This window comes from Piliocolobus tephrosceles, chromosome 10, assembly GCF_002776525.5.
Source record: "Piliocolobus tephrosceles isolate RC106 chromosome 10, ASM277652v3, whole genome shotgun sequence".
Taxonomy (NCBI): Eukaryota; Metazoa; Chordata; class Mammalia; order Primates; family Cercopithecidae; genus Piliocolobus; species Piliocolobus tephrosceles.
Window position 1 is genome coordinate 75249464 of NC_045443.1, and position 26710 is coordinate 75276173.

A 26710-nucleotide genomic window follows, 5' to 3' on the forward strand; every position below is an offset into this window, starting at 1 on the left:
CAGGAGTTCGAGACCAGCCAGGCCAACACAGCGAAACCCCGGCAAAAACCTGTCTCTACTAAAAATACAAAAATTAGCCAGCATAGTGGCAGGTACCTGTAATCCCAGCTACTTGGGAGGCTGAAGCATTGAACTCAGGAGGCAGAGATTGCAGTGAGCCGAGATCGTGGAGTATAGTTACTTCAGCCTAGGGGATAGAGCAAAACTATGTATCAAAAAAAAAAAAAAAAAAAAAAAAGGTAATGTGCCTTGTCTATATTTTTAGCAAATATCAGAGTTGACTATCCAATCCTATCTTTCCTTTCAGCGAGCATGCTTTTGTGTTGACAGTTGAATATTTTTTCTCTTACGCTTTCTTAAAAATTGTGGTTTGCAAATTGCTATTTTATGAGATTTTATTACTTGTTTTTTAAATTACTGATATTCAAATTTAGCCAGGTTGGAATTCTCTTATTGTCTAAAACTCCAGCTTAGCTTCAGAAGGTATTTCAAGGGTCATTGCCACTTTTCCTGTTAGATTTGATAGGAATAAAATGACAATTAATTTATTTCATTTTAATTTTCAGGATTTTTTTTTCCTGAGTTCAGTCCTGTTAACCCTTATGATCATAGCCATATTAGGCTTCATGACTTTATCTCTCTAATTCTCATAACTGTATTTCCTGTAACATTTAGAGCTAACATTTACTGAGCACTTACTATGTGGAAAACTGTCCTAACAACATCATACATTTACTTCCTTTAATTCTCACAGCACCCCTGTGAAGGAAGTATAATTATTTTTTACTCCATTTTATAGAGGATGAAACTGAGACACAGCAACTTCCAAATTCGTGTAACTAGTAAGGAAGGAAGCAGAGATTTGCTTATAAGCACTCCCACTTTACAGCCCATTGCCTGAACTATCAAATTACAAATCCTATAATTTACAGATCTTAAATTCCAGTTTTTAGGAGAATCAATTCACTTAAATATGACTCTCAGACCTTTCCCTCTCCCTCGTGATGGTTTCAACATGAGTTTTGTGTCCCCTCCAAAAACTCATGTTGAAATTTAGTTGGCATTGTAAGTGGTATTGAGAGATGGAGACATTAAAAGGGAATTAGGCCATGAGAACAGTAACTTCATACATGGATGAATGTTATTGTGGTAGTGGGATTATCATGAGAGTAGGCTGTTAGAAAAGCGACTTTGGCCCTCTCTGTCTCTCTTATATGAGTGCTCTCTTGCTCTTCTGCTTCCACCACTGGGAGATGCAGCAAGAAGACCCTCACCACATATGGACCCCTCAGTATTTTACTTCCCAGCCTCCAGAACTGTAAGAAGCAAATCTCTTGTTATTTATAAATTATTCAGTTTTAGATATTCTGTTATGGTAGCACAAATGGACTAACACAGTGGGTTCGGGATGAATACAATCATCTATATTTTTAGCAAGCACTCAGCTCACCATCACATCTGCTTTGTTGAACTCAGTTTGTAAAACCTCATTTTGAACTTCATCTACAAAGTATCAGTGACCGTAAGCTAATTTTTTACTTTCTCAGTGCCTTTGTCTCCTAGGTCTCAAAATAGTGTGGTTCTTTTAAGATAAATTGAGATGACAACTCTTGACACAAAGCACATTTTTTATAGTTAAGTTAGTTTGGTTTTGTTGCTTTTGGTGGTAGCTATTATTGCAAAAAATTAGTTGACAGTGGCTACTACTACCAATCTTATATTTCAGTCAGAGTGAAAGATATTGCCTAATATGCAAAAGGTATTTCAAAGTGAAAAGACATCTTATTGAATGTGAATCCTTTTTTTTTTTTCAATCTAATTGTTCCAGGAATTACAATACATTCTCCTCCAACATATGTTTCTAAAATACCAATTAGCTCATTTGTAACTGGCAAATAGGAATATTATACTAGTATAATATGAAGTTGTATAGCTTTATATACAATTTATTCTAGGCAAAGGGAGGCAGAATAGTCAGAATAGAATTATAACCTTGGGTAGGCAAAGAAGTCCTCAGTTTGAATGTTGTATAGTCAGCAGGAGCCCTTTTGGCTCAGTTTTAAGAAAACTAAAAACAAAAGCAAAAATGAATGCCTGCATCTGGGCCTTCCTCTTCAAAGGCACATGCCCCTGGCCTTGTGCAGCTCTTGAATATTTGCAGTTGCCCTGACCCTGTACCCATTTCAATGTCAAGCCTACTTGCTTGGAAAGTTTGCCTTCCAACCAGATTTCTTCCACCAGTTCTAGTTAAAGTGTTGCCAACATTTATACCCAATTTTTTCTTTTATGTAATTCTGGATCACTTCCTTGGGTGGTCCAAATTATTTTCTGAGTTGCCAATATTATTTTTACTAGCAATATACTCCCAAAGTTGCATATGTTTTGAGTGGTCTTCCTAGAATCAGTTCTATTATGTAGGTGCTGTTTTGTTTTGCATTGTGAGGATTACAAGTTGCATATGTCTTATGAACTAAGCCTCATTTTACCAACATGAACCTCTCCATCTCTGTATTATCTTATAGTTTCTGAAAGTTATAATGTGTTGAATGGTTTGCAAACTGCAAAATAACTTACTTCCTCAGAGAGATTATTTCATTTCTTTGATACCACTAGCGTTGTATTTGTTTTGTATTATCCCATTGTGTAAAGCCCACTTGGGTTACTTTTTTTAAAAGTCGGCAAGACTTCTAACTTGCATTTCCTGTCTTCTATGCGGCATCAGCAGAACACATACATTTTATTTTAGTTATTGGCTCTTTCATCTATAAATTACTGCCTCTTAGATAAAAGTACGTAGTGATTTAAAGACCTGGAAACAGTAGGCCAAAGATGACCATTTCTTCACTAAAGGAAGACATTTTCTATAAAAATGGTTATGATTTAATAATTTCCATAATTCATTGTATCTATACTAAGTGTCTACCACTCATTTTTCTAAGATCTTTAGTTACATTATTACTAATTTTTATAACATTTGGTGAATGTAATTACTCTCTATATCCATTATCTGAGTGGAATCACTTTCAGAACAATAATGCATAGTACCTTAGATATTTTCTTAAAAGTTTACCCATTGTTTATTTAAAGTTCCTGACATGCTTTAACCAGAAATAGAACATACTAAGATTATAATAAAATAATTCTATGGATAGAAGCATCATCATTCATTCTCACTGAGTATCTGTTTGGATACTTTTTAGAAGCTTGGGATTTTAAGTTGGACTTAATAAGCTTGAATAACAGTGTTATTTTCAACCGTTTTAAAAGATGGGTTTATAAACTAAAATCATACATTCTTTCCCCGTTTCTAGCTTCATCATTTTAGTCAAATTTTTCAGTGTCTCCAAGTCATAGCTATTCTTTCTTTAAAGTGAAGAAAATAAATATGCCTATACTTTGAGTCATTCCAATGATTAAATGTGATAATGCATAAAATGTTTAGCTCAGTAACTGCTTTGTAAAATACATTCCACATTAAATATTAGCTTTGAATGTTTTTATAATCATGACTTATTCGTTTTGGGAACAATGATTACTATATATTTAGTGCCCTGCTCCCTGTGTTTACTCTATTTTCATAACCTAGGCAGCTATGGTCCGATGAATGATTTAACTGCTTTAGCTAGTTGCACTATTGCATGATTTTAGCCTGATTTCATGGGATGCAACAGAATGAGCATCGTGGCTCATGGCTGTCAGTAGTGAAAAATAGCTGGAAATCAGACAAACAACTTTATTGCTGAGATTGTTTCCGGGCTAAAAGTTCTTCCAACAGCTGTTTGTTTTGGCCATTAACATGTCCATTCTTTTTATTTTTTTCTGAGCTGAGGGAAATACAATTTTCTTTAAAAAGAGAATGCAGGCTGGCTATTTCTGAAATCAGGAAGAACCCCTGTCCTTCCACTGTTGTGGTCTTTTGGCTGCTCTGCCAGTTGGACTGAAGGGCTTCTCCTTTTGTTTTTTCCCTCTTTTTCACTCTCAAAGTTCAGACTCAGACTGCTTTAGTGAAGAAAAAAAACCTGAGAGCTGTCTAATCCTAAGAAGGAGCTTTGTAGCAGTTACCTTGAAGAAAAGTTTACTCCCCAAAGGAGTATTTAGTATTACTTAGACACTGAGTCACTGAACAGAGAGAGAGAGAGAGAGAGAGAGAAATGAGAATGAATATGAATCCCAGCCAGCAAGAAAGAAAGATACTTCACTAAAGATGCAGAGAAGTTTTGCCTCTTCCTGAAAATTATATTATTAGTTTTTTAAAAATCAGGATGACTGCTAGTTTTGTTTAAAGTATTTGTTCTGGAAATACTAAAGTTGGAGTCTACCAGACCGAGGTTAGAAGCATTTTCTTTGGCAGCAAGAAGATAATTTTATAGAAGCCATGCCTGTTTTGGGGGTTGCCTCAAAACTGAGGCAGCCAGCTGTGGGGTCAAAGCCTGTGCATACTGCTCTTCCGATACCAAATCTTGGCACTACTGGGTCACAGCACTGTTCTTCAAGACCTTTGGAACTTGCTGAAACAGAGAGCTCCATGCTTTCTTGTCAGCTTGCATTGAAATCAACCTGTGAATTTGGAGAGAAGAAACCCCTCCAAGGAAAAGCCAAGGAGAAAGAAGACAGCAAGGTTAGTTGCTGAAGTTACCTGCAGACTTATATAGCTAAAATGCGTATTTCTTTTTAAGTGCACTATAAAACGTGTTATGAAATCAGGAGTAGATGAGGAATACCAGCGTAAGGATGTAAGCAGTTACAATAGCTGAAAAGCTGAATATTTAGCTTATGTAAAAACTGTATTCTTAGTTTAGAGTTGTAAAAGTCATGATCAAAATTTTCTGAGTATGCATCTATTGTAATCATTTAGCACTACTTATTGATGAATGCCTAGTTAGTTCTAGATATTGCTCTATTACTAGTAACCATAACCAATCACAAATGTGATAAAAAGAACCTATTGTCATACTTACCGCGATGTATGAAAATAGGTACTTTCGAAAAGACATTTACTTGTAATAATACATATAGACACCATTGCTTTTCTCTAAATGTTATTTGCATTTCAAAGAATTTCTGTTTGAAAATTTGTATCCTAGGCTGCTTAATTCGTTGCAACATGAAGGAAAATGAAATGCTGTTTTCCATGATACTGCACATTTATCTGAATTCTCCCTTGTAAACTGAAACCCTACTCTTTTACTTATTACCGATATCCTTTTCAGTCATTTAATTTATGGTATTTTGTGAGTCGCTGCTCTTAGTTCTTCGTTTCTAAAGCATACTGTGACCGTTTCCTCCAGTCACGAATGCTAGCATGGCCCTGAGGCTGCTGAACTTCATGGGGATTCGTTTGTACCTTGATAAGCGTCACTTTTGTTTTGTGTATTTTTACTTCTATAAGTACATATTAGGTGTATATATTTATGGGTATATATTAGGTGTATATATTTATGGGTACATATTAGGTGTATATATTTATGTGGTTCATGAGATATTCCGATACTGGCATACAATGTGTAACAATCATATCAAGGCAAATGGGGTATCTGTCGCCTTAAGCATTCATCATGTCTTTGTATTGCAAACATTCTCATTATATATTCTTTCAGTTATCTTAAAATATAGAATAAGTTATTGTTGACAGTAACCATCCTGTTGTGCTATCAAATACTAGATCTAATTCATTCTATCTAAATGTATTTTGGTACCCGTTAACCACCCACACTACCCCCACCCCTCGCCACTACCCTTTCCAGCCTCTGGTAACCATCATTCTACTAAGCATCACTTTTTAATGCGGCATTAACTATGATGTCAAGCTTTCCAAAGTCGCAGCCTCATCTCTGGCTTCTTAGGAAATATTTTGGTTTTACTCTGCTATCCAAATGTCAGTTTGAAATAATTTAAGGAAAAAACCTTTATATAAAAATCAACTCTAGAAGTGAAAAAGAAAGCCACTCCTTTTCCTACAATGCCCATCCCACCTTCACCTGTTCATATCCTTTAAGCTTCGTCCCAGATGAACTTTGTTCATAAATTCTTTGCTAGCTATCTCTTCCCCACCATTCCTCTTTCCCAACTCTTTGTTTGCAGAAATGCTTGTGTATTTTAATTATCTGGATAATTTCTTTTAATTATCTGGATAATTTATTTGTATCTCCACTAAGTTGAAAACGTATAGAAGGCGGGTCTCGTATCTTATCCTGTGTTCCAGCTGTCTGTCTCCCTGTGCAACACTTTATGCATGATAAGAATTAAACAGTAGTTGGATGAATGAATACAGGGATTAATGAATCAATGAATGAATAAACAGTTATTTTGAGGAAGACTCAGTTAAGTTTGTTCATCTTTTGGGATCATTTTGAAACGGGAAGCATTTCCTTCTCTCCCTCACAGGGCACGTGACAGCAGGAGTGGCTTGCTTCTTCAATGCCCTGCTGCTCAGACCTCTAGGGGGATCATGCAGATGGGCAGGTTGAGGAGCTTCGACCCCACAGCAGCATCTAGGATTGAGTATTTACAACTCCTGAAGCTCCAGTGAGCATGTGTTACAGTGTGTCCTTTTAGTTTTGCAGTCTGAATGTGGCTTGTGTTAATCAGCTCAATTAGACCCTCTGCCTTATTGCAAGGACAGAGGACTTTCTGTATCCTGGGTTCTTGCCTTGGTGTACCGGAAAAAGTTGAGTCATATGTGGGCTTGGAGGATGAGTGCCAGGTTCTATTGAATGTTGGAAGTACCTCTCAGCAGATGGATGGGGAACCAGAAGGAGGATGAAGTGGAAAGGTGATTTTCCCCTGGAATTGGGCCGCTCAGCAGCCAGACTTTCCTCTGACCTCCCCGGCTAGATTCCCCTCAGGTCCACGTTGTTCTGCGGTCGATGGCCTGCCGGTGTCTGCAGGTGCCTGTCCGTGTGCTCTTCTGCCGGTGTGTTCCTCTCGACGTCCAGCCGCTTGTGTGTTCTTCCGCCAGTGTGTTCCTCTCGATGTACGGCCACTTGTGTCTCTGCCTGCTAGGGTCTTGGGGTTTTTAAAGGCACAGAATGCGGACGTGGTGGGCCAGGGTGGTCTTAGATAATGCACCATTTGGGCATGAAAGCAGAAATGCCTGTCCTTGCTAGGTCCATGGGCACAGAGCCAGGGGTGGAGCCCTAGCCAGGGACCACATCTTTCTCTACCCAGCACTTCCCTGCCCGCTTCCCATATCAATTTTATCTATAAAACAAGGGGTTTGGAATGGATATTTGTGGAGTTCTATGTCTAACAAAGCATTGTCCATGCGAGAAAAATCAGTTAAAATAAAATATTTCTTATGGGTTTATAATTCTCAGTTCAGTGTGAACAATTCAGAGTAAAAAGCAGAGAAACGTAAATTATCAACAAAAGACTAAAATTATTTGACTTTTTGCAAATAATTAAAAGAAATGCCATAAATTTCTATTCTAATGTTCTGTGTATCCACAAGTCTGTATGGATTCAATGGAAAGAATAGAGAGACACATCGTCTCTGCTGACCATGGCTATCTTTTCTGCAGGTTCAGTGAAACTTCCACTTTGCTAAATGACCTTGGCCTAGGATTTGAGCACTATAGGCACTGTTTTCAATATAATTTTGGTTGATCTCTTTGGTTAGCAAACATATTAATCAAACATCTGATATTCCAATAAGCCTCTGTGGTAAGCAACCTTGTATTTATAGGGATGTTTTCACCATGCCACTTATCAGATTAAAAATGTTTTCAAACAAATGTAAAGAATGCCTGGTCAGCAGTTCAGACTATTTCTAAATGTGAAAAAGAAGTATATGTAGATTTATTTTAGCTTTTGAAAGATAAAAACCAGAACTGAAGTAAATAGCAAAATCGAACAAGGTAGTTATATTAGAGAGAATTAGACTTGGCCGCAAAAGCAGAAAAGTCAACATAACAATAGCGTAAAGAAGATAGAAGTTTATTTCATTTTCATATAAAGGAAATCTGGAGTTGAGCAGTCCATGTATGGCTGGTAGGGAGACTTCAGGAAGTTGTCAGGGAACCAGGCTCTATTTTGGTTGCCATCATCCATTTGTGGCTCACACCTCACAGTCTTGAGTAGATAATTGCAGTCCACTTAATTAAAAAGATGCACCCTGTTTTATTAAATATTCTTCCACATTGGCCTAGTTATAATTCCAAGGCCTTACCTTGCTGCAATGGAGACTGGAAACTGTAGTGTTTGTTCTAGGCAGCCATGTGCTCAGCTAAAAATTATGGGTTCAATTTCTAGAAAAAGATACCATTGATAGTACCCGCAATAGATGACTGTCATTAAGAAACATTTATGTGGGGTACTCTGCCAGTTCTTGTACCAAACAGTTTTATGATCTGGTTTGAGAGAACAAATTTACATATGACAGTGTCAGAAATGTGTGTTCAGTTGTCATTCCCTTCACCTATTGTTTCAATTAATGCCAACGCCATCATTCCAGTCATCTAATCCTGAATTCCTAGACTAATACCTGGTAAAGTACATCACCATTTCACATCCCGTAACTTGCCAGAAATTGAGAATTTTGCTTTGGTATTATAGCTTGGGTTTATCTTCTTCTGCACTTGCCCATCCTTTGATGGCCTTTTAAAGTTTTCTATCAATTATTTCAGTGATTCCAAATTGGTATCCTCTCCTCCTGTGTCTCTCTACCCTCATCCATGCAACACATTCGCCATCCTGCTTAAGAAGAAAACTTTATTTGCTTCTCATATCTTATAATATCTTCATTCAGGCATTCTTGTCTCCCACTTGTCACTTTCTCTATTTCTATCATAGCTCCATCTAGCTACTACATCCCAGATGTCTTCTTCCTGGGTGTCCCAATTTCTTCAGAATGTTTAGTCCCACTGTCCTTTAACAAATAAATAATACTAGTTCCAGACTCTATGTCATATGCAGTTGGAAAATCCTCCACAATATTTCAAGGGCTTATGTTTTCCTTAGCTATATCTTGTTCTGATTTCTTTCTTATCTCAAATTTTCTAATCTCTCTCATATGGATTTGTTTTTCCATTCTTCCTGGGCATACACCCAAATGAAGAACAGAGTCACTTTGCCTTGGAACCTTTACTTAACTTTCTGGAGGTTAAGGTTAAGAAAGAGTGTTCTATTTTGTCACAGCTCAGCAAACAACATCCAATTAAGCATTAGACATCCCTGTTCATGAAAGTTTCTTGGCCATACTTACTGTGGAACACTCCCTGGCTTTTACTTCTCAATCCCCAGTCTCCTTCCAACTTGGTCTGCCACCTTTCTTTTACTCCTATTTTCATTTCCAACTTCTTTCCAGTCTTGAGCTCACTCATTCCTTCCCTCTCAGATTACTTGTGCAAACTCAAGATTCTGTTTTACATTATTATAGAAAGCAATTATTTTTTGAGGACAAGTCTTGTATCTTATAGAAAAATTTTTACTTTATTCTTAAAACATTTCAAAGACAGTATTACAATCTACGTTTACAGAGAAATAAACAGATAGAGTGGGAGTCACACACAGAATCACACAGTTAACTAGTAGCCAAATCCAAAATTTGAATTCAAATCTGTTCATAGGAAGACTTTTTTTCTATGTTATTTTATTTATACTTTCTCTTAATGATGTAACAGCAATATTTTTTCTAGGTTTACCCTATCATCCAAATCTTACCCACTATTTAAGATTATTTCAAAAGTCAAAAGTATAGACAAATTGCTGTGGATGCCATAAAGAAGGAGAGATTACATCCGCTTAGGGCAATCCAAAGAAATTTATTGGAAGAGTAGAGGCATTTATGTCCATGGTAGAATGTATGATTATTTAATTCCTATTCACTCTGCCAGTTACGGCCACCAGGGTAGGAATTATTTCCTTGCTATTGTGTTCACACAGGGCTGGCACTAATGCTTTGAAAACAGAAGACATACAAAAACATTAGTTAAAATGAATATTTAAAATAAATATAACTGATAATATTGTCAGGCAAATATATTGTATAAATAGTATTACTAATGTGGACAATTCTTTTGCAGAATGTTAGGACTGAGTGAAATCCTATATGAATGGAGCATTCAGAAAAGACTGAATTTTTGAAATTTAATGAGCAGATAGGACTCAGATATATAGAGTAAAAACATTCTTTTGAGGAAAAGTGATGTAAACTTTTAAAGTTTAAACTTTTAAAGTTTACATCACTTTTCCTCAAAAGGGAAGTAAACCACTGTAAAGGAAGCATAATATTTATGGAAAACAGCAGGTAGACAATAGAGAAAGATCTTTTTTTTTTTTTTTTTTTTTTTTTTTGAGATGGAGTCTGGCTCTATCGCCCAGGCTGGAGTGCAGTGGCCGGATCTCAGCTCACTGCAAGCTCCGCCTCCCGGGTTTACGTCATTCTCCTGCCTCAGCCTCCGGAGTAGCTGAGACTACAGGCGCCTGCCACCTCGCCCGGCTAGTTTTTTGTATTTTTTAGTAGAGACGGGGTTTCACCGTGTTAGCCAGGATCGTCTCGATCTCCTGACCTCGTGATCCGCCCGTCTCGGCCTCCCAAAGTGCTGGGATTACAGGCTTGAGCCACCGCGCCCGGCCCTGAGAAAGATCTTATGTAAGAATGAGACCAAATGACACTGGTAATGATATTTATGAGAAATCGTTGCAGAGAGGGTCTAATATTAACTAATGTTTAGAGACCAGCTGTATGTCAGGTACTGGGCCAAACTCTTCAAAGAGTATTCCATTCAGTCCTCACAATAGCCTTATGGCATAGGAATTATTATTCTTCCCATTTTACAGATGGAGAAACTGCAGCTTAGAGAGGTTAAATTACTTGCCAATATCTCAATGCTAGAACGTGGTAGAATAGAGATTCCAACTAAGGCTGTATGGTTACAGAAGATATTATTCTTAACCAATAAACTACACTGCAACAATAAATACTTCTCCCAGGGTTAGGGAAAGAGAAGGAGGACTACTGATTGACTTAGTTAATAGTAGGGTTTGTTTTAGGTGTTAAAGTAGCATTGTTGGTGAAGTGTAAATCAATCAGTGGTTGTGTGAAGTGCCTGGAATTATCAGGAGAAGACAATTAAGTTGATACATGGTCTCTACTGAATTGTTTGAATAACAAAAATAAATAAAAGGAACCCCATGATAGAAATATAGCAGCAGATGTCAATAGAGTAGATCACTGGCTCTGGTCTCCAGCTGTTTCCTTCTTGGAGAAGCTGCCTGGTTGCGGAGGACTGTCAATGCTCCTGTTGGCTTGCTCATATGGTAGCATTTCCAGAGCTGGCCAGGCCTACAGCTGCATAGGTCAGCTCTTGGGTCCCCAGATGATTCTGCTTTCCTTGTCTATTTCTGCTGTGCTTGCACATTTAGTTATTTGTATTTAAAGAAACATTATTATTTCTTTTTCTGGTTATAACTCTGCAGGTTTCACAGTTAAACTGTATGGTCATTTTCATTGTTTTTGCTTTTGTGGTAGCAATGGTCAGAGAATGTTGAAATAATGCTGGAATTTTAACATTTTCTCTACTGGCAGAAGGCTCAGCTTTTCATTATCGTACATTTATTGCTCTTCAGTAACAATTGGTAGAAACGTGGCCATCAATATTATTGTCTATTATTTTACTTCATGCCTTAGTGTCTTTAAAGGGTTATATTTCATGCTTTGAAGTATAAATTATTAAAATTGTTGATGCTAATTACAGGATTAAATGTTACTGAAAATTTCATACAACTTTTTAATTTTTTTGAAAGTTTCAATATTTTGTGTATATTTGATGCCAATTTGCCAAAGATATTCTTCTTAGTTTCTTTTTCTTGTATCATAGACATCTTTCTTTCATTTAATAAAAACTAAGGATCTAAATATGTTGTTTATAGAAACATAAAACCAATAGATATGTCATTAATTTTCAGGCAAAATAATTGCTACATGTTTGGTATTTATGCTATCAAATCACCAACAATTATCCATATCCAATTTTGAACTTGAAACATTAAGTGGTACAATTAAAAGAACATTGTATTAGGAGCTCAAATTTTGAATTCAGCTTCTGCTAGATCCTAAAAGTGTAAATCATTTAAACTCTCTGGACTTCAATCTCTGTACCTGTAAAAAATGAAATGAAATGAGGATAATAGTTCCCTATAAAACTTTTCTAAGAGTAACATTTTTATCTCCTCCCTTTCTCTCTCTTCTTGATTTTGTTCCATCAGTTAGCCCATTTCTCATATTGTCAATGTCTTCAGCCCCAATGCATCATTGGACCAGGATGTTTCAGCCCTGGCACCAGTGACATTTAGAACTGATAACTCTGTAGTAGGCATAGGGATGGGGTCTGTTATGAGCAGTGTAGGATATTTGGCAGCATGCCTTCCTCTATCCACCACGTACCCTCCAGGTTTCACAGTTAAGCTGTTAAGTACCAGTGGCATCCTTCAGCCTGGGAGAAAGGCAGAATCAAACACAGCTGAGAAATGCTGCTTTAGAATCAGCTTCCAATAACGCTTTTTTCTTTACTAACTTAAATCATAGTAATAACAACAATAATCATTTTCTTCACCATATATCAATCACTCTATATTTCCTATTTCACAGAGACATTTCTTGAAAGCATAGTTTATGTTCATGGTCACTGTGTCCAGCTTTGCATTTGCTTTACTTTTCTTGATCTCTGACTTCTGGAAAACTCTCACTTTTGGAATACTCCAATATTTACTAGCAAAATGACTTTGGCAAGGCAGTTAATACTTAAGTCTCAATTTCTTCATCTTTAAAATATGGATAATAATGTAAACGAGCACACAGAATTTTTGTGAAGATTAAAGAGATATTGCACATAAACTATATGTCAACAGAAGGACTAATACATAGTTGGTGGTCAACATATATTACCTACTCGTATTATAATATTATAAAAGTATCTGATACTTTCATATAAAAATTGATAAAATTAAGAATTGGTAGTAGAATAGAGGAAGCAGTGATGAATTCTCTACAGATGGGAAAAATAACATTTCAACCAGGTCTTGAAGGCCAGGCATGGTGGCTCACACCTGTAATCCCAACACTTCGGGAGGTCGAGGCAGGCAGATCACCTGAGGTCAGGAGTTCGTCGAGACCAGCCTGGCCAACAGGGTGAAAACACATCTCCACTAAAAATATAAAAATTAGCCAGGCGTGGTGGTGAGTGCCTGCCATCGCAGCTACTTGGGAGGCTGAGTGAGGCATGAGAATCACTTGACCCCAGGAGGTGGAGGTTGCAGTGAGCGGAGATCAAGCCACTGTACTCCAGCCTGGGGGATAGACCAAGAATCTGTCTCAAAAAAAAAAAAAAAAAAAAAAAAATGAATTTGATTTAGTCAAGTAAATATGGGAAAAAAAGAGCGTATAGTATAGAATAGCATTTACCAGGCTATGAAATAGTGTGTTGTGTTTATAAACCTGCAGATTACTCATCAATCTTAGGATGTAGGATGCAACCAAGAGAGATGAGGGTGATTCAAGGCAGTGGGAAAATGGGCATTAAATGCCACTGTAAAGAGTTTGGAATTACTCTGTACAGAATGGAAGAAGTATGCTAAATATCAAAGTGACATGATTAAGTTCATATTTTGAAAGCTGACAACAAAATAAAATATATAAAGAGCCAGTAAATGGGTGGGGAACATTTCCAAAATACAGATGAGGAGAGTGTGATGGAGCAAGGTTTTGACTAAAGCACCAAGAGCAATGGAAGAGGGGTAAGTCTAGTAAAGGAGGCTATGGATGTTTGGACTAAGCTATTAATCATCAGCAATCCAAAAATTCTATGTCTTGGAGGATAAATACATTTTCTTCACTCAGAAATGTACAGTTTAGCTGGAAGTGATAATTTGTGTGAACTGGGTAGCAAGTAGCAGTTAAAACTAAGGATTATTACTAACATTTTTTGAGTGCCTACCATATATTGGAAGCCTATACCCAAGCCATAATTCCAATCAAACAGCTGTAGCAACTGATCTCAGAGAGATGCTAGGGCAGAGCTGGAAGGCCAACCTAGGTCTGTTTGACTTCCCTGTCCTTACTCTCTGAGTCTCCCTCTCTGATGTTTCCTCATAACAATGTATAGACAACCAGCAGTCAAAATCAATGTTATTCTTTACTGTCTTTGTGGATACTGAGTCACATAATAGGAAAACAAAGAAAATAATAAATTCTTACCAGGAGCACTGAATTAATCTTTGACAAATTTCACTTTGAACTCTTCCTTCTCTACAAATTTCACTGTTACTTCATTTTTCTGTAAGAAGTGTTTCACTTTGGATTACTAGTTACTGGGACTGATAGAAAAATTTGATATCTGTGGTAGAGTTCATTAATTGGTTACATAGCAGGACCTCCCCACTGCAAATCACAGAATTATTTGTTAAAATGTGTTGAGAAAAAAAGTCACCAGATGAAAGAGTCATGTAAAAATGTAACATTTTCCCAGTGTAACAACATGATGCCACCTCCATAAATGAAAAGCAAAAACAAATAAATAGAAACTATGGGCAATCTCTTCTTTTTGCTGTATTTTGATGTTGTAAAGAACTTTTTTTGTAAAACTGAAAACCTGGGGTGGACAGGTTCAAAATGTTTCATAATGAAATGTGACCAAGCAAATTTTATATGCAATCAAAATGGCATTGCACTCGTTAAGGTAATGCTAACTTCTATAACAGATACAACCTAGGTCTCAGTGGCTTAACACAATAGAAATTTATTGTCCACTTTTTTAATGGTCTCATATAGTTAGGGGTTAACAAACTATGGTCCATAGGCCAAATCTGGCCTGGTGCCCATTTTCCTAAAGTCAAATCTTGTTGGAACACAGCCCTGATGCTGGTTTATGCATTTCCTGTGGCTGCTTTTATCCTATAATGGCAGAGATGAGTAGTCACAATAGAGACTACATGGCTTGCAAAGATTAAAATATATACTAACTAGCCATTTATAGAAAATGGTTGCTGACACATATATATGGTAACAAAGAAACCAGGTTCCCTCCAGCATATAGTTTCATCATCTCACCTCTAGCCAGCCATCAGTGAAAGAGAGATAATCGAGGATTGCATAAGAGGCTGGGATTTCCACATATCACTTCCGCTCTATTTCATTGGTCAGAACTCTGTCAGATGATAATACCCAATTTCAAGAGAGACTAGGAAATATCATGTATCTGTGTACCTAGAAATTAAGGGAAATAGTTTGGTAAACTATTAGACAGCATATAGTTAGCTAGAAACTGGCTATTTAGTCAGATGTTCAAGATTAAGCAAAAATTCACCATATAAAAAAATAGACTAAGGTGCTCAGATTGTCAGTAAGTTGTCCAGAATTAAAAGGATACATCTTTAAAAGCAAAACACTGAAAAAGAGAAGAACCATAATGACATTCAAGTTACTAAATAAAGATCTTGCCGTTAACCCAGCTTTTAAAAGTAGACCAGGTCCACATATATACATATACCATATAAAAAACTGACTGTGGTCTGTTTCCCACCTTAGGATCTTTCTAGCTGATTTTAATTTCTTCTGTTCCAACCTGCTCATCCAGTCTCACATCCTGAAAGCAGGTCTCTCTCTTGGTCCTGCACCCTTGCTTCTACTTGCTTCAGTACCCTGTTGTTAGCATTATTTTCTTGCCGGACCTGGAATCTCTCGGTCAGAGCTGGGAACCAGAAAGGCCAATGCCATGTACGATCTGAATTCTAGAAGAGAAGTTTAGCAAATTGTGTGAAGTCAAGTGTCCAACAAGAAGGAGGCATTTGCAGGATTCTAGATGATGCCAAATAGGTGACTGCATAGTTGTGTAAGGAAGTGTCCTCTCTCTTGGCTTGGAGGTATTGTGAAACTTCTGTCAGCTCATTGCAAATTGGTTCCGAGGGGCACTGAGTGGAAATGTGTGAATGGATCATTGGAAAACCCAGCATCAAAAGAAGAAACTCATATTACAATCCTTTCAGACTGTGGTAAGCACATATAAAGAATATTACACAGAACAACCTCTTTTTAAATGCAAGGTGAATTTCTAAGGCAATTTGTCTGTAGATTTAGTTGTGGTATAAGACTATCTGCATCTAGGTTTCTCCTTCTCTTTAAGAGTGTTCACTGTTTAGCTTCAGCTTGTATCAAGTTAAATTTCTCACTTTTTAGACTTAAAAATGTGCAGATTATATATTTCTCTTTATTATCCCTGAATGCTCACATCTTTCATATAAACTTGCTGTGCCTTTTTTTTTTTTTTTTTTTTTTTGGACAATTTATTGAATTTCTACAGGGTGATATTTTTGCCAGAACTTTTTATGTTATTATTTTGACCCATATATTCTTTGGATTCTGTTTCACATTTCTTTTCCCTACAAAGCATCTGCTTTTTGTAGCTATTTCTTCCTTTCTTTGGCTGGCTTTTTGATATCCACACTTGTGTGTTGCATTCCTCCATTGAATACAAGGTTTCCTATTATCTCCAACAATATGTTCTCTCAGCTATTGTCTTCTGATTCCAGCTAGACCTATCGTATTACAAAAAAAGACTGCTGTTTCAGTAAATGTAAACCCTTTCAGTTACCACTTCAGGTCTGCACTGTGGACCCTAGGTAACTTTCCTCATCTTTGTTAATCGTGTGTGTGTGTGTGTGTGTGTGTGTGTGTGTATCTTATAGGTATGATGGAAAATATACTTAGAAAAACAGATTGAATATAGATTCCTAAAAAGAACCCAGGGTTCAGTATTAAATTCCTATTTTTCTTTTTAGGAATCTATATTCATTTTAGGAATCTTTTAAGGTTCTTTTTAGGAATCTATATTCATTTTGTCAATATTTAATTCCTATTTAATATTACCTAGAAGCCACAGAAATGATTATAATGCATATTTTAAACAATAATAGCTTGTATTATAGATTTGGATGTAATTGTTTAATTTAGAACAGGTTGCCCTCTCTAATTGTGATGATCAAAAATATACCCAGACAAGGCCAATGTCAAACATCTCATAAAGGGCGGGGGGCATTGCCCCAGTTTACAGCAAATTTAGACCCTGTCTTGTTTGGAAAAAAAGATTTAGTAGAATTAAAAGCATACAAAATATATAAAATTCCAAAACATATGCAAATAAAATGGGATTATGAGAAGAAAAGAACACTAGAAAAGGATAAAGCCAGAGGAAAGGCCAATACATAAAATTTTTGCTGTGCAATTCTGTACAGTGGCTAGGGGTTGCCTACACATTTGGATCTGAGCTGCTGAGCTGCTGATAAATTAAGATTAAGTGAATTATGTTGCTTTAATCAGTGCATTTGTGCTGCTACGACAAAATACTACAGACTGGGTAATTTATGAACAATAGAAATTTATTTCTTACAGTTCTGGAGGCTGGAATGTCTAAGATCAAGATGATGGCAGGTTTGGTGTCTGGTAAGGGATCACTCTGCTTCCAAAATGGCACATTGTTTCTGCATCGTCCACAGGGAAGGAATGCCATGTCTTCACACAGCAGAAGGCCAAGAGAGGGTGAAACCACTCTTTCAAGCCCTTTTATAGGGGCCTTATTCCCACCTATGAGGGCTCCATCCTCATGACTTAATCATCGCTTAAAGGCCCAACCTCTAAAGCTATCACATTGGTGATTAAGTTTCAACATATGGATTTGAAGGTCACATTCAGATCACAGCAATGCCCAAAGCATGAGCTAATATTTGGTCAACAGATTAATAACTTTACTTGCTCCTAGGTGTGCAATAAATTTTTTGAGGTGCATTTATAGGGATGATACGATGCAGTTTAAATAAAAATTTTCTCACTAACATTTTTATTCCAGATTTTAGCTATTATTTTCTCCCCTCATCCCTCCATTCTATATAGACTTAATTTAAATTTGTATTTTAATGGTTCTATTAAATATTTTTTCATTGGGCTCAAAGAATATAGTCATATACATATACCTACATGTGATACATGCACATGCTTAGTCATCCTGTAATCTAAATATGTAGAGTATATGTTGCATACAGCATTACAGCAGCAGTAGTTAATATGAAATCACTGAACTTCTAGTCAGGTGGCCTGAATTGGAGTCCTTTACTCCAACTGTGTAATCTTGCATGTTTTTACTCAATTTTCTTGACTTTGATATTAGGACAAGAATAGCAACCTCACCTAACTGTAGTCAGAAATAAAAGCATACTGTTATAGCATCATAATAATGTTAAGAAATTACCTATCTTTTTGGAAGCAGCTGATATCTACAAACACATACTTTTTAGCATGGGCTATTCCTGTTTTAGAATATCAATAAGTATAGAACTAAGGAGAAAAATTTACACATAGTTTTGTATAAATAAGTATATGTGTGTATATATATCTATGATATTCAATAGCTCCTGGCTCCATCTATTTTAATAAAATGAATCTTGTGGAATACAAATACACTTCCCATATTCAGGCAGTCTTGTTTTGAAGAACAATAATCTTAGTAGTGATTTGCGGGATCTATCCCACAAATGTGTCTGTGGTTAGATTGGGGCTCAGTGCAGTCTGGCGCTGTCTTTAGAAGAGAGGACCACGTGCTCTTGGACTTTGACTAAGAGCCTATAACATCCTAATATTGAATGACTTTATTTCAGATTTTCGCTACAACACTTACAAGAACTCAAGTACTTTATTTCTTTTATTGCTGAAAGAAGCGTATCTACAAATCATCACACTTTACTTCACCATTGTTGAATGTTTTTTCCTCCTATGTTTAAGTCAATTAAAAAAACACTGTGGAATAGATAGAAATTTTCTCATCTGTTGAAGTTTTGGATATTAGTGATATCTTTTAGAGATTTTCTATTTTTTCTATTTTTTCATGTTTTCATTAAGTTTGATTAGGCTAATACTTTTTTTTTTTTTTTTTTTGAGTTGGAGTTTCACTCTTGTTGCCCAGGCTGGAGTGCAATGGCGCGATCTCAGCTCACTGCAACCTCCACCTCCTGGGTTCAAGTGATTCTCCTGCCTCAGCCTCCCAAGTAGCTGGGATTACAGGCATGAGCCACTGTGCCTGGCCAATTAGTTTAATTCTTTAAACATTAAGTGTACCAAAATACAAGCTTTAAAATGCAGTGCACTCGAAAAAGCACATAAAGATTACTGGTCTCTGAGCCAGATCTCCAATTCTGGTTGAATGAAGATTAGAGAGGAAAGGGACAGGCTTATGTAGCTGAGAAATTAATTCACTCAAGAGGTGATAAGCACCAAAAACACATCCAATACTAAATGATAGAGTTTCTGTAATGTCAGATCCTCCTCCATCAAAATCTATTAATAGAGATTCAGATTTTGTGTTTACTGCTTTAGGTATGAACTCTCTGATAATCCAATGTCAGGAGTTTATTCCCTAAAAGTTAATTCATTTTGTGCTTGCATAATGAATGCATATTTAGAAATAGTGAGGACGATATATACAGGAAGTTAATTCCAATAGAAAAATCTCTTGACGGATAAATAAGAAAATGTTGGAGGAAGAAATGAGTTATCACACAGGCTGACTAACTGTACTGGTTATCTTCAGACTGTCCTGATTTTAGCACTCAAACTCTTGTTTTGGAGATTCTTCAGTCCTGGGCAAACTGGGATGGTTGGTTACTCGAGTCATGAGTCAGATTTCCTTGATTTTCTCCTTAATTTCATTCTAGTTTTCTATAATAGTCTAATTATTCCATAGTTCTAATTATAAAATAGTTCTAATTTTATAGTAGTTGGAGATTTTATGTTTATCAATTTTTAAATATATTATTACCTTGTTTAATTAAGGATTCATTGTTAGATGGTGACAATTATCCATTTCAGATTTAATGGGAAATGTCCTTTCTTCAACAGAAATTTTTCAAATTAGAAGTAGCTTCTTTAGAGGTTTTAGTTATTCAAAGGAGAATGATTTTTTCAGTGAGGTTCAAATATAAACATTTGCTCTTCATTTCTTTTTCTTACCATTTTTAACCAGTGTTGGCAATGAAAATAATACACTTTCCTTTTATGAAAAAGGCTTTGATTTTTCTATAAAACAAGCATGTCTTAGTTCCATGAGTTCATCATCAGGCAATTTCCAACCTAAATCTTACGCGCCCTGAGTTGAATATAATGATATCTTGAGGTACTGCAGTGAATTTGTTTCTTCTATACCTTCAGAGACTACACACAGAGATCAAAATTTTCATTTCACTTCAACAGTATGCTTCTCCTCTGTAAGACAGACAGGATGTGGTCTAGGAGAAAGTCCACACTTTAACAATAGGCCATTGACAGAATGTTTGGGGAGTACAAAGAGGAAGAGAGCATCTGTCTACACCCAAAATTATCAGAGGCGTTTCTGTGTATGAGAATCTTCGATTTCAAAAATATGTTTTTTAAGGTCACCAGTTTTCCTTCTCTGTTTTTATTGGATGAATAAAATTGCCTTCAAGATAACAAAACATTTTAAATTCTGGGGAGGAATTACATCACATTTTGTCTAGTTATCCCAGGCAGAAAATGAATTCCCTCAGGCACTAAACACATTTTCTTTAGCTCTTATGTATGATCTATGTGAATCAAGCTGAGAAAATGAAAAGGATGGGAAGTTGAAATCCAACTGAAAGCAACAGTGCAGAGGATCCAACAGGCAAGAAGTCCTTCTAGGAAGAATAAATGGAGAGTACCCCAGGTGCTGACTTTATCTACAATTAATTCTGTATAATATTTTCTCATTCATTCTGCATGAGCAAAGATGCTACACAGAGTGTAGGTATTACAAACACCACTATTTTTCTTTCTCTTCTGTAGCCTTGATCAAATGGTAGTTAAATTTTAATTAAATTTCATATTTCAAGGACTTGCAAGAAAATCCCTGATGTCTTAGCCTCGTGTTTGTTCTCTGCATCTGTAGCTTGTTTTAGCTTTCAGAGGAAAGTTCTCGTATATAGCACTCTATCACAATGTTGACCTGTATGAACATCCAGCTAGTGCAGCTGCCATGAAGCTGAAAGGAGAGTTAGAATGAGTTCTCATGTCTGTCTTGTCTGTTACTTTCTTCTTTTGAATGCTGTTGTGTAAACCTTTTGTTCAAATGTCTTGCCACCTGGATTCTCTTGTGGATGTGTTGCTTCTCTCTCCAAAAGACTTGGCAGAGGGTGCTTCCTGATGTACAGCAGACTTATTTACAGAACACCTATGAAACCACAACAAGAATACTCAGAATGTAAAAGATGACCTTCTAATGAACGTAGTAAAACTTCAGAGCACATTCTTTAGCTAGGAGAAAGTGCTGCAAAGATGTGATTTAGGATGAGTAAGACCTAAGTCAAGGTGTGGGTCTTTCAGTTTCCACTAGAAAACAACACTTAGATTTCCTGGCAGTGTATTTTTGTAATGACTGTGGTTTCTTTTTGTAAACTGTGTCTCAGACAGGGAGGAAGAATGAACCAACTGGATTGTGCAACTTTATAAATAGAAACAGCCATGTTAAAATAACAAGACTGCTCTGGGTTAAGGCAATGAATTTTGCTACTAGCTGTAAAGCTAGGCCACTGAATGAATATAAGATCCATCCTGCAGAGTAACTTCTAAGGCTTGCCCAAAAATGCTTAATGGGAAAAATCCATGAGAAGTCCTTGCTCCTTTCTATTGTATTCCAGGTGTTTTACTCCAAATAAATCAAAACCATTTCTCTGCTGGATATAGTCAAGTTGGAGACACACAGGAACTTTGTCCTCCACTACACATATTGAATAATGTGCTCCTATCATTTTTAATACAGCACATAGTTTACTGAACTTTGGAGCAGTTTATCCATCCTGGTAGTGGCATACAGGATAAAGAGGTAACTTGCCTTATTATCTGTCGAACAAGATATATGCTACATTTGCCGTAGGATCTGGAACGCTAAACGATTTAAATTTCATGATTGCTCTTTATTTTTGGAGGAAGAAACCCAGGTGAAAGCAGAGAAATCTCCTTAATGAGAATCAGAAAAATCAATATTTTCAATGTGATTCCATGCAATTTCATATATACTTGAAAAGAGATAGTGCTGTGTTTACCAGGCAGTCAAAATTTATAGATCATAGCTTTTGAGTCTTTTGGGAACTATTGCATATTAGTGATGATTTATTTTACTTTGGTGGCTAACCCTTCATAGACATTGTTGGCAAACTAATCTTCCTGAACATAGGCATAATCTTGGCAATCATTCAAGGTTCCCCCAATGTAATTAAAATTGAATTTATTTAAACTCTTTAATTAAATTTCTTTAAACTTTCTTTAATGAGAAGTCAATTTGATTCGTGTTTATATCTCTTGAGCTTCCCAAACACAATGTCTTGCATGTAATAGTGATTTAAACATATGTGTTGAATAAAATATAATTATGATTATATTACTTTGACTCATGATTTACCTCATGTCTACATTGCAAAAAGAGCCATCCTAGAGCCTATTCATGATTTATTGGATAGAAATGCCAGCTATGCTATTTTTATACCGGTCAAGTATTTATAATCCAAAAATTCAAAATCTGAAATTCTCCAAAATCTGAAACTTTTTGGGTGTCAACATGACACCACACATGGAAAATTCCATACCTGATATCAGGTGATGAGTTGTAGTCAAAACACAGTCAAAACTTTGTTTCATGCACAAAATTATTTATTGTACAAATTACCTTTAGGCTAAATATACAGACTGTATATGAAACATAAATTTCTTATTTAGACTTACTTTACATCCCCAAGATACCTCATTATGTATATGCAAAGATTCTAAAATCTGAAAAGAAAATTCAAAATTAGAAGCACTTCTGGTCTCAAGAATTTTAGAAAAGAAATACTCAACCTATATATCAGTGACCCAAAGTCCAAACTTTAATAATTTTGGCCTTAGTAGAGTATACTAAGCTTACCTTGAGCGATGCTACCCCAATCCAGTGGTGGCCACATGTGTCTCCAAACCTATCTCATCAAATCTTCTAATTCTGAATGTGGAAGAAAGAGGGGAGGATCTTCTAACACAAGTGTCTCCTTTTTGTACATGATTAAAATTAAGACTCAGCAAATTGAAATGGGTTATCTCAAAGCCATGGCATTTTAAAAATTGGATAGACAATTCTATGCCCATGTCCTAAGTGTCCCATTTGTTGATAACTATTTCTTAGGTTACTCTAACAAACCTGCTTAGAAAAATAAATATGACTTTAACATAAAATTCAAGACTCATAATCTTATGGAAAGCCAGTCATAGCCTTGTGCTAGAGAATCAGTAAGGAGGTGGAACATGTTTGAGTCATCCTCCAACACTTACAAGTGTTTTTGGCATTCTTTGATTTCCTTGTCAGAACATAACTGGTGAAATTCCTCTGTTCAATAACAATATACATACTCTATTGCCAGGGTAGGTTTATGGATGTTAATAGAGTTTTCCTTGTCAAGGGTGATGTATGATATGGATCTTCCTCTAAGTAATCATAAGTCCGTTATAGTATAGTAAATCAGCCAAGTATATTGTAATTTATATGTTTTACTTACAGGGATTTCAGACAGGATACTTCTCAAATGTAATAGAAAATGTAACTCAGTATTTTCTGTAATATATCTCTTCTTGCTTTCAAATCTTTCCTGCTGGTGGTGGTTGCAAAGGAGGTTGGTGATGATTGGGGAATCCTAAATTAAGCTATTTTCTTTTGGTTTGAGAAACCCTCAGAGTAAAAGATTAGTAAATTTCAAGGTCGAATTTCTTTTCAGCACCATTTTTCCCTTTTCTATGAAGTTTCTCTCTTTCTCACTTTTAAAATGGCTTATTCAGATGGATGGATACCGTGTGTGTAGGGAAGTTTTTGTGTCCTCAGGGTTATGTCAGAAGGAGGGGAAAAAAAGTCTCTGGTTTTCCTGTTTTCTTGCTACCCTTTGGGTCCTTGCTGGTCTCTCCCAAGTTGGCCCCATCCAGCCTGGTCGCCGGACATGTGCTGTGAGACTTGGGCCTTGAGTACTATGTGGACACCCTCTGTTGGCAACTATTGCTCATATTCTGCCTCTGTCCTGATGCCAGCTCTCTTGGAATACTAGTCCTCAGAGTATTCCTGCATACCACCACTGGGGCACACAGGAACTTCTGGATTCATACACATCAGATATGCTGTCTCAAGCCGTATCTATCTAACTGTGTCTTATCATTTTCCTCTACTGTGGCTATTCCATATTGACAAGGAGCACCCCTGCATTCAGATCCCCCCAGCTATCAAATGGGAAGTGGGGCACAAATTCTTTCAGCTTTCACCCTGCTCTTTGACCTATCTCGAATATTTTTTATGTAACTGTTAATCTTATGCCTAGTCCCAAGGATGTGGAGGCACCAGATTCTTTCTCAGGGATTCAAACTGTATCTTATCTTTAGACATATCCCTTCTGAATCCCCTTGTTTACTTCCTGCTATTTGAACCTTTATTTACCTCACTGTCACAGGTTCTCTGAAATATATCTTGCATCCTATGCATTCTGGTTAATAGTGTCACAAATATGCTGTAGTAAGCAAGATTTTGCATTTGATAGATAAAGAAAAGTTTTTGAATTTGGAAAACACTTTGGTGCTCAATGAAACCTAACTTTTGAGACTATTTTGTCACAATGAACTTAAAAATATTTTCAATAATATTAAGCAATCAATTATTTCTTATAGAATGAATTCTGTATTCTTGTAATAATGATTGTCATTGTCATTATTTTAATGATTTAATGATTAGGGAAACTTTAGATCAACTAAGAAACAGGAACAAAAAAATGCTATGCTATTACCTCTAAAATGGATACTCCCTCTTACTTAAGAATAACAAATTTATATATTATGATATGGTAAAATTCAAAACTAATTGTATCTTTTTCCTAGAATGTTTAAAGCATTCTCTAATACCAGCTTCAATGTCTATATTACTGTAACTTCATGAAAGATCACTAACAATGCTGGCTCTCATTTATTAATATTAGGTAGTACTTGCCAAACACTTTTAGAGGTGCTTTAAATGCATTCTCATTTAGTCTTCATGTGTACTACCATTATCTTCACTTTTTAGATAAGGAAACTAAAGTATAACTAGAGCTAAGAAACACGAGAAAGACGACCTAGCTACTGCCTGTTTTATAATTCCCATGGACTAAGCTGGGGGAGTAAGACCTGTTACTACAATAGCTGAAATGGAACAACAGCTTCATTTAGGAAATCAGAGCAAAAGTATGAATAAAATGATGACCCTTAGGAAATAAAAAGCAGTTTTTGAGAGTAGGGATAGATGTGGCCTGCTCATTATAAAGTTCATGTGTGGTAATGGATAACTGGTTTTCAAAATAACAGTTTAAACTGAAAATTCTGTTATACTGGCTGGTTGCGGTGGCTCACACCTGTAATCCCAACACTTTGGGAGGCTAAGGCAGGTGGATCACCTGAGGTCAGGAATTTGAGACCAGTCTGGCCAACATGGTGAAACCCCATCTCTACTAAAAATACAAAACTTAACCGAGCATAGTGGCACATGGCTGTAATCCCAGCTACTCGGGAGGGAGGCTGAGGTGGGAGAATTGCTTGAACCCAGGAGGTGGAAGTTGTAGTGAGCTGAGATCACACCACTGCGAATTTACTGTTTATATAGGTTATAGAGTATTATGATCTTCACTTCAATATAATTTTTAAGAAACCTACTTTATTGCACATATGTTATGGAGTGAAAATGAGCACTATATAACTGGTAATTCTTTTTACCAGTGGATATATATGAGAGCTTTCATTCCCTGCTGTTTGTTCTCTTTCAGGAGAAATAGGACTTGCAGTTCTTGGCTGTCTAGGAAGTAGAATATTATTATTATTTGTTCTTGTGACATGTAGCTATCTAAGTCTTAGAATAAATAATGTTTTATGAAATGATAATGACAAGGTGAAAATTAGGAGGAAGTACTGGTAACTTGCTCACAAATTGTGCACATTGGCTGTTGGGCCCCAAGAGGTGTTTTCTTACACAGGAGGTCCACCCAATATTTCTTTCCTATGTTCTAATGTGTAAAAACATACATGAGAAATATGTATTTATTTCAATAAGACTATATTTGGTTTAACTCAATCTTTGAATTTAAAATCTTACCTCCAAAAATAATTTTAAAATATTATATTTTAGAAAATTTTCCAATGGAAACAATGCCACAGAGTTTTGAAATGATGTAATTAAAACATAAAATAATAAAATAGCATTCTTAATATTAAATTATTTTACAATGGTTGTGAATGCATAACATTAAAATGCTAACTTGAGAAGAGGAAAAATACAGTTAATTATCCACATTTCTAAACAATGTTTGAGTATTGTGAAATGGCTTTTTAAAAACATTTTACCCAGACATTTAGAATTATGCACTTTAAAATTTGAATGGTTTCAATTCAAAATAAGCAGTTGTACTCTCTGCAAAGAAGTTTTCCAGATATTGAGTGGATCTAAATTGTTAGCCTTACTTTGGACAATGGAAGGCTAGGAATGATAAAATGCTAATTTTCTAGACTTCATTTAGAAGTATCAAATATCTAAAACTATTCTATGGCTTTGCATCGAATAAATCTGTTGCTCTTAACATCAAATGCATTTATTTGGCTGATCTGAAAAATGAGACGCCAGTCAAGGGAAATTCAAACCTACGTATTTGTGAT

The 26710-nt window shown here is 36.1% G+C and overlaps 1 protein-coding gene across 2 annotated transcripts in view; it reads left to right on the forward strand.

Annotated features, from left to right (window-relative positions):
• The first annotated feature begins 4336 nt into the window (after nt 1–4336).
• NAV3 (neuron navigator 3) overlaps nt 4337–26710 on the forward strand; it is a 374287-nt gene continuing 351913 nt past the window's right edge. The window contains exon 1 of one of the 2 annotated variants that reach the window (XM_023194757.3): nt 4337–4618. In XM_023194757.3, the coding sequence (XP_023050525.2) occupies nt 4376–4618 (243 nt within the window). In that variant the 5' untranslated portion in view covers nt 4337–4375. The remainder of the gene's footprint in view (nt 4619–26710) is intronic. The other variant, XM_023195381.3, reaches the window with a different exon arrangement.